We start from the raw sequence: 10,933 nt of genomic DNA, 5'->3' as shown, positions 1-10,933 counted from the left end.
CCGGGCTGCGGGCCCGCCCGCCAAGCCCGTGGCGCCGGCCCAGGTGCGAGGGGGCGGAGGCTGCCCGAGGCACCTGCTCCGCCGCTGGTGGGCGGATCACCGGGCAGTAACTGATCAGCGGTTTTCCTTCGGAGGTCTCCGGGGCGCGGCCGCTTGAGCTCAAAACTGGCTGCCACCTACCTGCTCTGCTTAATCGCCCTTGGCCTCAGCTTCCTCACCTTTGACTGGCAGCACTAAACGGTGTTAACGGCAGCAACCGCTCAGGGGTTCCTGGGGGCTGAAGGGAGGCAGCCGGAGGGCAGGTGGTACCCACGGTGGCACACATCGTGGGCTACCACCCCCTCCCGGACTCGGGCCCTGCAGGCCCAGGGTCGGCGCTGTCTCCGCACCTCGGGGACAGGGTCCCTCGCTGCCCACCTTGGGCTCTCCAAATGGGGGTTCACAGGTCTCTTCCATCTACCTGCCCAGGGCCACTCCGCAGTTGGTGTAACCTGAACCAACCGGGGGCCAGACCCCTGTTTTGGTACAAGGAAGCTGACTTCCCGGCTGGTGGCAGCTCGGACCAGGACATTGAGGAGGGGCCACTCAGGGCACAGAAAGGCTGGTTTTGAGCTGATTAGCCGCTGGGCTTATTAGAGCTCCATAGAGGCTGGATCTCCGAAATTAAAATGCTTCTGAAGTTCATCCGTAAGTGCAAACACCTTGAATTACAGACACACTTTATAGCAATGCAAACACTACCCACCAGCCACCCGGTGACTATACAAATCCTTGCTCTCGGGAGGGTGGAAGGGGCTGGATTTAGGTATGGCACAGCAGAGGGCATCCCGTCTCTAGGGACTAGGGCAGCGAGGGACCCGGGGCTTCAGGCTCCCAGCATCCTCTGGGGCAGGGCCAGGCCACCCACCTCGGGCCTCACACAGTGGAACACAGAATCAGTGCAGCGACAGAGTTTATAAATATATAACTATATTTATTTTGAATATTAAATAGTTTTTAAATTACAAGCAATTTATTTGAATCACACTATGCATCAATATACAGTAAAAATCTTACAATTTAAAAATGTACACAATTTAAACTCAAAGTTCATTAACTTGTTATATTGCCGTGAACCTCTTACAACCGAGTCTAAGCACAACAGTGAAACCTCGGAGGTGGGACAGCCCTGCGGGGCGTTGGCAGCTGGGATGAAGCAGTGGCTACTCACAGCGGTCTGTGATTGCCATCCGTCTGTGCCTGTGCCAACCTGAACTTAACCGTGTTCCAGCCATTCACGTAACAGGTTGTTGGTGATTCAATATTGTCAACACATCTTTTGAGAACTCACTTATGTAACTAAAGAGAGCTTTCCTTTTTGAGAGCCAAAACTTGAGCCAAACCCGCCCCCACACCCTTACCACTTAGGAACAGTGTTTCTGAGGTTTTAAATCGGAAGTAACTGCGTACACCCACTCTTGTTTTAAGGCTACCTCTCAGAAGGCTAATGCTCTGAAGCCTCTGGTGATGAAGCCCCCATCTGCAGCCTCACACTCGGTTCACTTGTGGAACTTTCAGAAAACCAGGAGCTGCCTCCCTTGCCCCAGGGCCCTCAGGACAAACTTGCAGTAAGTCATTAACCCCACAGACACCCCATGGGAGGTGGTGATAAAAGGAAGAGGTTTTGAAAGGCATTTTATGGCAGCAAGACAGAGAAAAAGACTTTTCTGAGATAAATCCATTTCCATAGAAACAATCGCCTGCACATTTAAAAATAGAACAGATGGGTTCTGTTCTCCATTCAGCTTCCTGGAGCTTCTTCAGCCTTAAGATGAATGGCTTCTCACCCAGACGTACAGCCCAAGTTTCAGGAGGATCTGGGGGGAGCACTTTTCCTACCCTTCTCTTTCTGGCTTGTGACTGAGTTGCTAGATAACACAAGTTAACACCTAGCTAGGAAGGAGGTGAAGGATAGATTATCATGGGATTTAAGATACGTGAACTCTCCCAAAGACAGATCCCAAAGGAGGCCAGGAAATACCGCTGTGAACCAGGTATGATGAACCTCACTGACATCATCTAGAGAATCCCACCGATGTTATTTCACTGCGTAACTGAGAACAGGAGTGGTTTAGAAACCCACTACTGGTAACCAATTGAGTAAAACGAAACTGAATCAAACAACAAAGCATGTGCTGACATCTCAAAAATGGGCTGAAATTTTTAATCTACATAATTTCCCGTACATCATTTCCTGTGTATTGCTTGAGATTTTTCAAAAGAACATGTTAATTCACGTGTTTATTATAAATATAAAATCTTCCCAACCATGCAACACCACACTAAGACCTACTATTCCAACCCCTGCACCCACCCCCTTGTATAAAATGTTTTTGGCAATTTATGAGTGATACAGACCTTAAATTAAAATGGGAATTACGTTGTTAAAATCTCCTTAATCGTAGTGAAAAATGTACAGCCCCAGAGAATCAATAAATTTACCCTGGGCTGACTGTATAAGACTATATATACAATGGATCTGCTTGATTTTAGTCATTAGAGCTGAACTCCTTAAACCTACAATTTAAAAAAAAAAAAAAAAAAAACCACAAAACTAGTGTAATTGCATCTCATTTTTCTTTCAACCAAGATTGGTAGATGTAAAAACTCAGAACACACAGGAAGTCTCCATAGCAAGAAATTGAGAGTTACAACAGTTTTGGCAAAATTACCTCCTAATGCCGTTAGCTGTCTTTTCGACACGCGCGTCCCCGGGTCCAGCTTGGCAGTGTGCCGGGCTCACCCGGGGGAGGGGGGGCGCTCCCGCCACCTGGAGCTGGCCTGCTCTGGAAAGTTATTGCTAGTGTAAAAAGGAGCAAGCCCGACTTGATAACGAAGGTCACGATGTACTACGGAAACTCGCCAGCGAACACACCTGCATCGGGGCCTGACGTCCCGCCCCCAGCCCGAGGCCTGGAGGGTCGGCCCAGCGTCCTGCTAACACCAGGGAAGCAGGTCAGCACGGGAGACCCCGGGGGAGCGGCCGGCGTGCAGGACCCATGCTCCAGGGCTCCCCGTCCACATGCCAGCCTCCCTCCGCACCGGCTGCACCGCTGTGGGCAAAGCAGAACTCAGGGACCACAGGGTGAGGGCCGCTTTCCACCACGGACGCCGGGCTCCAGCAAACACCACGACACTGCACTGGACGGGCTTGGTCCTCTCATAGCAAGGGGAGAACTGGGGGCTTAACACAGAAGGGAGGGGTCAGTGCAGGTGAGCCCAGGGAGGGTGACAGCCACTCGGGCCGCCCCAGGCCCCGATAGGGAGGACGGGCTGCTTGTGGCGACTCCCCGGTGTCCCATGTCCCCCCTCACAGTCAAGGGGTGTAGTGAGTACCCATGGTTCCAGACACCAGCCTCACCCAGGCGAGACGTAATCCGGACTGGCTCTGGGGGCTGTGAGCATCTCAACACCTCGAGTGCACAGACAGGAGGAGCCCGGACAGGCCTTGGCTCCCAGAGCCCTTCGCGGAGCAGCTTCTTTGCGCCTGAAGGCAGGCGTGACCACAGGGGCCCCAGGCCACCGCCACCTGCGCTGCTTAAACCCAGCACAGGGGACTCGGGCCCCAGCTGGGAGGGGGCTGGACGTGCCAACTGCAGCCAGCTCTGGGAACCACCCGTTGATTTGTACCAAGAGGGTTTTCTGAAAGTCGGGGGAGGGGCGAGTGGGAGAACCACACAGAGGGGCTGCAAGACCCGTCAGCTCCTCGGAGAAGCCTCATCTACAACAGGGACAAACCACCTTATAGAGAACAGACAGAGATGTGTTTCATTCAATCAATGAAACAGAGCAGTCTTTTTCGACTCATCAAAAATATTTCCTATAAGAACATAAAATACTAACATTCGGAATCATTTATCATTTACGAAAGAGTACCATATGTACAATTCCAACAATTTCTGAAGACAACATAACACTCAAAATACTTAAGCTTTACAAGTACCATGCAGAGCAAACAAACTATAAAACAGAAGGAAAAAAAAAAAAAAATCAAACTAGTGGGTAGCACCAGCTTGACCTGCCTTATTTTCCTTGAATAATTTAAGATTCTGTACAGTATCAGGGACTCTTAGGACATTTATCCACAGTGCAATTACAGAAAGCAATTAGTGATTTCTTTAAAAACAATAAATATGGCTCACTGGTGCCAATTCCCCTTGTGGTCCGCAGGGCCCTGCACACGAACGGGACACACAGGTGTGTATGCGGAGGACACTCCACGTGGGAACCGGAAGCCACCTGGAGCCCACAGCCCCCACGCCAGCCCTTTCGGTGGGCAGGGGAGGCCTGGGCGGCAGCCGGTACAGGAGAACTGGCCAGGCGCCCGCAGCCTCGTCCCGACCCGGGACACCGCTGCCGGAACAGCCTGGGTCCGTGGGGCCTAGGCATCGCCTAGTCTTTCTCTCCGTCTTCGCTGCTTCCTAGAAGGAGAGAGCAAGCAAAGCTGGGTTTTTAAACGGATCATCAAAGGTAAAAATAGCACGGACTGCGTCTGATCTTCACTGTAGAAAGAGGAACTGAAGCCAGAAGGGCGGCCCTCAGCCACCTGCCCAGCCGCCTGTGGCACCTGCAAGCGCTCCGGCTGACACGTGTGTGCACTCACACGTGGCTCCGTGTCAGAGCTCGGGGCCCCGCACATCTGCCCTGGCAGAGCGGGGTGACGGCCGCTATCTAATCAGCACAGCGAGGCTGGGGACAAACAAGCGGTCTTTATGTTTCAGTTATTGTTTGATCTGCAGACTCCACATCAGAAAGTGTACCTACTAACCGGTATCTTCCGATCTAGCCGTGGGGGAAAAAAGGCTCCATATGCCCAGCGACCACCCCAAGGGCCCCGCCCATTCCCCCTGCCCCGCCCCAGGCCTCCTGGTGTCAGGTGAAGACCAGGTAAAATCAACATTCCTGGGGCAGGGCCCCAGTGGATTTGGGCTCAAGGCCAACATCATGGCCAAGTGTTCTTCAGAGCCCTTCCCTTGGGGGGGTGCCGGGGAGGGGAGACGGGAGCTGACAGCAAGAAGGGAAAAGGGAGAAGAAAGGGGGGAGCAGCCCTGGTCCCCCGGCCCAGCGGGGCAGAGACAGTAGGAAGCGGAGAACAGGCCCCAGAGCACCGGGCTGTGAGCCCTTCAGAGGGATCTGCATGACGCTCTCCGGGATGCCGGGACAGCCCCTCAGCCGCGCCCCCGACCCAGCACCTCGGCCTCCTCACCTCCCTGCTCCATGTCCGAGTCCGTGAGGTGTGTGAGCGAGAAGCTGGCGATGCTGGCGGGGGTGATGGAGAACCTGGAGTAGGGGGCTGCGTGCGGCCAGCTGGGCTCCGCGCTGCGGGGCGGCGGCGGGGAAAAGTACTTGGAGGTCTGAAGGGCCGGCTTGGAGCTGAGGAGGTGACTCGTCGTCCTTGACAGGAAAGGGTCTGGGGAGAAGTCGTCGTCCCACTCGAAGCCTCCACCTGGAAGTAAGCCAGGACTCACCCTCCTCTCCTCCCGAGGAGCAGAGCACAGGGCGGGGCCCACAGACCACCCTGTGCACACGCGCAGGCGTGCCCCCCGCCCCGGTCAGGGGGGTCCCTGAAAGCGGTATGTGGGGTCATTCTCAAGAACAGTTCACACCCCGCGGATCTTTCGCTGCATTCTGAGCCTGCCCCCGAGTGCAGTACCTTCTTCATCAGTGGAGCTCTCAGAGTTCAGGCCCCGGCTCAGGTGCGGGGAGCCCACCGCTGGTGCAGGGCTGCTCCGCTCGGGGCTGCGTGCGGCTCCCCCGCCATGGCCCAGCTCTTTGGTCGGGGTTTCCTGAAAAGCCCAACACAAGTCCCGTCGGCCCACGGACTGAGCAGCTGTGACGTATGCCTCCCACCCTGGGGCAGACAGGGGCGAGTCCCCACCCCTTCCCTCCCGCTGGATGGGCTCGGAACCCCCGCAGACACATCAAGTGGCTCCAGGAGGCCGAAGAGGAGGAGGACAGTGGGCAGGACGGGGAGGACGCTGGAGTGAGGACACCAAACCAGCTGTGCACACAGCCTGCCCACCCACCCCACCCCCGACACTTGGGTTCTGGCTCCAGATGCAGAAGGGGGTCTTCTGATGCTTACAAAAGATGAGAGGAAATTCCAGATTTTTCTCTTTCCCCCGTTCTCTTGCTCCCACCGCCAGCTACCCTGGGGCCTGTGATCCAGAGGGTGCTGAGCTTCGTCTAAAGCTGGAGGAGCGGGCGTGGGGCAGAGGGCAGGGGAACCCCCACCCCTGCTGCCTTTTCCCCCTGTCCTCCGGTCTCGCAGCCACACAGGGCAGTGCAGTAACCCACACCGCAGCCCTCTGGCAGGAGGACCAAAGAGAGGAGGCCTGAGATGCGGGACGGCCCAGGGGCTCCACGGAGAGCAGGGGTCTCAGCCCGGCTGCGCAGGGCAGGCCTGACCCCAAGCAGCTCACCAGGCTTTGGTGGTGGAACTGCGGGGGGACCACTGCCGAGGCCCAGTCTGGCCAAGGGGCGGCACACGCCCAGGACAGGCTCACACAGCACAGCAAAGGCTATGAAAGGGGACCCCCAAACCCAGGGAGGCTGTGTGGAACTTGCGACTTGAACCCGACTGGGTCAATGCCTTCTAAGATGAAAACATCTACATGCTCCACAGAGTCTATAAACAAGACAAAGAATCAGATAATGAAAAAATACAAGGTACAACCTAGAGTCACTCAGCAAACAGAATAAGGAAAACCTGGATTTACAGGAGAAAGGACAACCACCAGATGCCAGCGCCAAGTCACCCTTAGATGCTAGGATTACCTGAAGAAGACTATTATAAATGCGCCCCCATACAGTAAGGGAAAACACTCCGGAAGTAAACGGGAACGTCTCAGCAAAAAGAAGAGTGTAAAAATAACGCAATGCACATTTTGGAATAGAAAAATACAATCATCAAAATTTAAAACTTCACTGCTGCTGCCGCTGCTAAATCACTTCAGTCGTGTCCGACTCTGTGCGACCCCATAGACGGCACCCCACCAGGCTCCCCCGTCCCTGGGATCAGTAGCTGGACTCAACAGCAGGATGGAGGTGAGAGAGGACATGATGTGTGCATGTGATCCTCAGAAACGAGCCAACCTGAACAGCAGCGAGAGCAGAGACTGGAGGGGAGAGGGGATGGCGCCTCAGGGCCTATAGACTAGTTGTTTGGTGACTAAGTCATGTCCAACTCTTTTGTGACCCCATGGCCTGTAGCCTGCCAGGCTCCTCTGTCCATGGGGTTTCCCAGGCAAGAATACTGGAATGGGTTACAATTTCTTCCTCCAGGGGATCTTCCCAAACCAGGGATCGAACCCACATTTCCTGCACTGGCAGGTGGGTTCTTTACCACTGAGCCATCAGGGAAGCCCCTATATAATAGAGACCAAAAGGTGTAACATTGGAGTCCCCGAGACAGAGTGTGGTATTAAAAAAAAAAAAAAAATATATATATATATATATATATATACACATAAAATATATATGTGTATGTAAGAAATAATGCCTGGAAACTTCTGAAACCTGCTGAAAGACACAAAACTATGCGTTCAGAAAGCTCTATAAACTTAAAATGAAACAAAGAAATCTATGCCTGTAATCCAGAAACCCATAATCATACTCCTGAACAACAAAGACAGACTCCCGAGGGCAGTCAGAGACGATGCTGAAAGGAAACACTGTGGCCTGAGAAGTCCATGCTCAGGAAAAATATCCTTAAGAATTGAGTGGGAAATACAGAGACTCTCAGGTGAAGAAAAGCCAGGGGAATTTGCTTTAAAAAAAAAAAAAAAAAGGCCAAACAAACAGAAGGGAAATGCTAACAGAAAGGAACCTGGGATGTAAGAAATGGAGAAAGAACAGTGGTAACCGCCTGAGTGAGTCCAGTCCTACTCGTCTGCAGCTCCTGAAAGCATGTCTGATGACTGGGAGTAAAGCAGGGAGCGCTGCGTGAGGGGTGTTCAATGAACAGACGTGTGACACACTGGGCAGCTTGAGAACAGGCCTAGGAGAGGATGACGGGCCTGCAGAGCACGGAGGTCCCTCACTCCACTTTACATGGTCAAACACAGATTCTAGGGAGGCTGCGAAATGCATGTACATTGTAACCCCAAGAATATTCCAGAAACTATACGAGAAGAAGATATACAGTAAAAAATACAATAAATAAAGAAGAAGACTGAAAACTGTTCAGATTACCAAAAGGAAAGCAGAAAGAGGAGATCGTTAAGAACTAGTGGAACAAACACAAACACTGAATAAAGTGGCACCCCTACATCCAGACTTGAATAATTCTATTCAACGTAAGCGGCCCAAAATACCAATTAAAAGACAAGAGGGAGGAGGAAACGCCCACTCCAGCATTCTTGCCTGGGAGATCTGCATGAAGGAGCGTGTCAGGCTACAGTCCACGGGGTCACAGAAGAGCTGGACGTGACTTAATGACCAACGATGAACAAAAAGACAACAAATTTCAGAACACCTAAGGCAATGGCACCCCACTCCAGCACTCTTGCCTGGAAAATCCCATGGATGGAGGGGCCTGGTGGGCTGCAGTCCATGGGGTCGCTAGGTGTCGGACACGACTAAGTGATTTCACTTTTCACTTTTCACTTTCATGCACTGGAGAAGGAAATGGCAACCCACTCCAGTGTTCTTGCCTGGAGAATCCCAGGGATGGGGGAGCCTGGTGGGCTGCCGTCTATGGGGTCGCACAGAGTCAGACACGACTGAAGTGACTTAGCAGCAGCAGCAGCAACCGTGCTTTCCAGAAGAAACTGCTGTTAACTACAGGGATGCAGGTATGTATAAAGATGGAAAAAAGCGGCAGCACGCAACTACTAATCAAGAGAAAGCTGGAGTAGCTTTATGAATATCAGACAAAGGAATAAAGAATGACATTACAGCATGACACAAAAGGTCAATTCACCAAGAAGATGTACTAATTCTAAATGTGCACGTAGCTAACAAGAGAACTATGAAACAGACAAAGCAAAAATGGACAGAAATGAAAAGAGAAACAGACAAATCCATAATTACAGCCAAAGACGTCAATGAATACTTGTCACTCAGGAATAGAACAAGTAGAAGAATCAGCAACAGCGCAGAAGAAAGGAACCAAGCGCGTGTGACGTTTAGAGAACAATCCACCCGCCAGAAGTGAAACACACATTTTCAGGTGCACATGGACCACTGACCAAGGCAGACCACATGCTGGCTCTGCAAACAAAACAACGCAGATGAAGGAACTGAAACCCTCCAAAACGTGTTCCCTGACCAAAACAGATTACACCGGAAATCAGTAACAGAAAGGTTAAAAAAAACCCTCCAACCCTTGGAAATTAAATAGTATTTTTTTTTTTTAATAAGTAATCCTTGGGTCAAAGGGAAAGTCTCAAGGAAAATCAGAAAATATTTTGAATGAAAAACGCAACTTATTGCATTAAATGTTAATAGTAAAATGAAAAAAAGGTCTTAAATCCCTTGCTTCTACTGTAAGAGTCCAGAAAAAGAGCAAAATAAATCCAAAGCAAGCAGAAGACATAAAAGATAAAATAGAAATTGATAAAATTAAAAAGAAAACAAAGGAAAACGTTCCATGAAACCAAACGCAGTTCTTCAGAGAGAGATCAATAAATCCACACAATCTCTTCCCAGAAAAGGGAATACAGCTGACCTGACTGATGCCTGTGGGGCGAGGGCACTGATTCCGGCACAGCTGAGGATCCACCTGTAACTGTACCGTCGCCCCTTGATATCCAAGGTGCTACATTCACAGATTCAACCAATCTTGGATCGTGTAGTATTTGGTAGGTGTTTAGTGAAAAAACCCACGTGTAAGTGGACCCACACTGTTCCAACCTGTGTTATTCAATCGACTGTGACTTTTCAACTCGCTTTATGAGACCAGCATTACCTTGACACCAAACCAAAGACAGCACCAGAGTCAGCCAAGTAGTCACACACCCGCCAAAATTACAGACCAATATGCAGACCTCCACAACATGAAATCCTCCACAAGAGAACCAGCAAGTCAAATCCAGCAACATGTAACAAGAATACCTTAAACCAAGTGGGCTTTACTTCCCAGGAATGCAAGGCTCATTAAATATTGAAAAATCAATCAATGTTAGGTAAACCCTCTATTGAACACTGTCCTGGAAGTCCTAGCTAGTGTAATAAGATAAGAAAAAGAAATGAAAGAGATACAGTTTGGAAAAGAATAAACCTGTCCCTATTTGCAGGCAACATGCTTGATCGTGTAGAAAACCACAAGGAATTTGAAAACAAAATTCCTAGAACTGATAAATCAGTACAGCAGGATAGAGTCAACATACAAAACTCAACCACACTTCTGTATACTGGCAAGGAGCAAATGGAAGCCAAGATTGTGGTAAAGGGGAAAACATACAGATCAATGGAATAGAGCAAGTCCAGAAACAGATCCATTAAAAAAACAATATGGCCATTTAACTTTTGATGAAGGTGCAAAAGCAATTCAATGGATAGAGAATAGTATTTTCAACAGATGGTGCTGGAACAACTGGACATCCATCCGGAGGCAAAACAATGAACCCCAACCTAAACATTATACAAAAACTATCTCAAAATGTGTAACAGATCTAAATGAAAAATGCAAAACTATATAAAACTTTTAGAGAAAATATTCAGGAGTTAGGGTTTGGTGAAGAACTTAGACATGATACCTAAAGCATGATCCATAAAACAGAAAAAAAAATTATAAACTGGAATTCATCAAAATTTAAAAACCCCTTGCTCTGTGAAAGATAAGCTATAGATTGGGAGAAGTATTTCCAAGCCATATATCTGACAAAGGACTCTTATCTAGAACTTATAAAGAACTTCCAAAACTCAAAGAACACAGAGAATTCACCCAGAA

The 10,933-nt window shown here is 50.2% G+C and overlaps 1 protein-coding gene across 5 annotated transcripts in view; it reads right to left on the bottom strand.

The window, feature by feature from the left end:
• Nucleotides 1–952: 952 nt before the first annotated feature.
• Nucleotides 953–10,933, bottom strand: part of LMTK2 (lemur tyrosine kinase 2) — a 74,993-nt gene continuing 65,012 nt past the window's right edge. For all 5 annotated transcript variants that reach the window (XM_044935564.2, XM_025275575.3, XM_025275576.2 and 2 more), the window contains 3 exons: nt 5,693–5,825; nt 5,246–5,485; nt 953–4,460 (listed from right to left, as the gene is read on the bottom strand). In XM_044935564.2, the coding sequence (XP_044791499.1) occupies nt 4,432–4,460; nt 5,246–5,485; nt 5,693–5,825 (402 nt within the window). In that variant the 3' untranslated portion in view covers nt 953–4,431. The remainder of the gene's footprint in view (nt 4,461–5,245; nt 5,486–5,692; nt 5,826–10,933) is intronic.

Source organism: Bubalus bubalis, chromosome 24, assembly GCF_019923935.1.
Source record: "Bubalus bubalis isolate 160015118507 breed Murrah chromosome 24, NDDB_SH_1, whole genome shotgun sequence".
Taxonomy (NCBI): Eukaryota; Metazoa; Chordata; class Mammalia; order Artiodactyla; family Bovidae; genus Bubalus; species Bubalus bubalis.
Note: the sequence above shows the minus strand (reverse complement) of the source record. Positions and strands in the feature narration are given on the sequence as shown.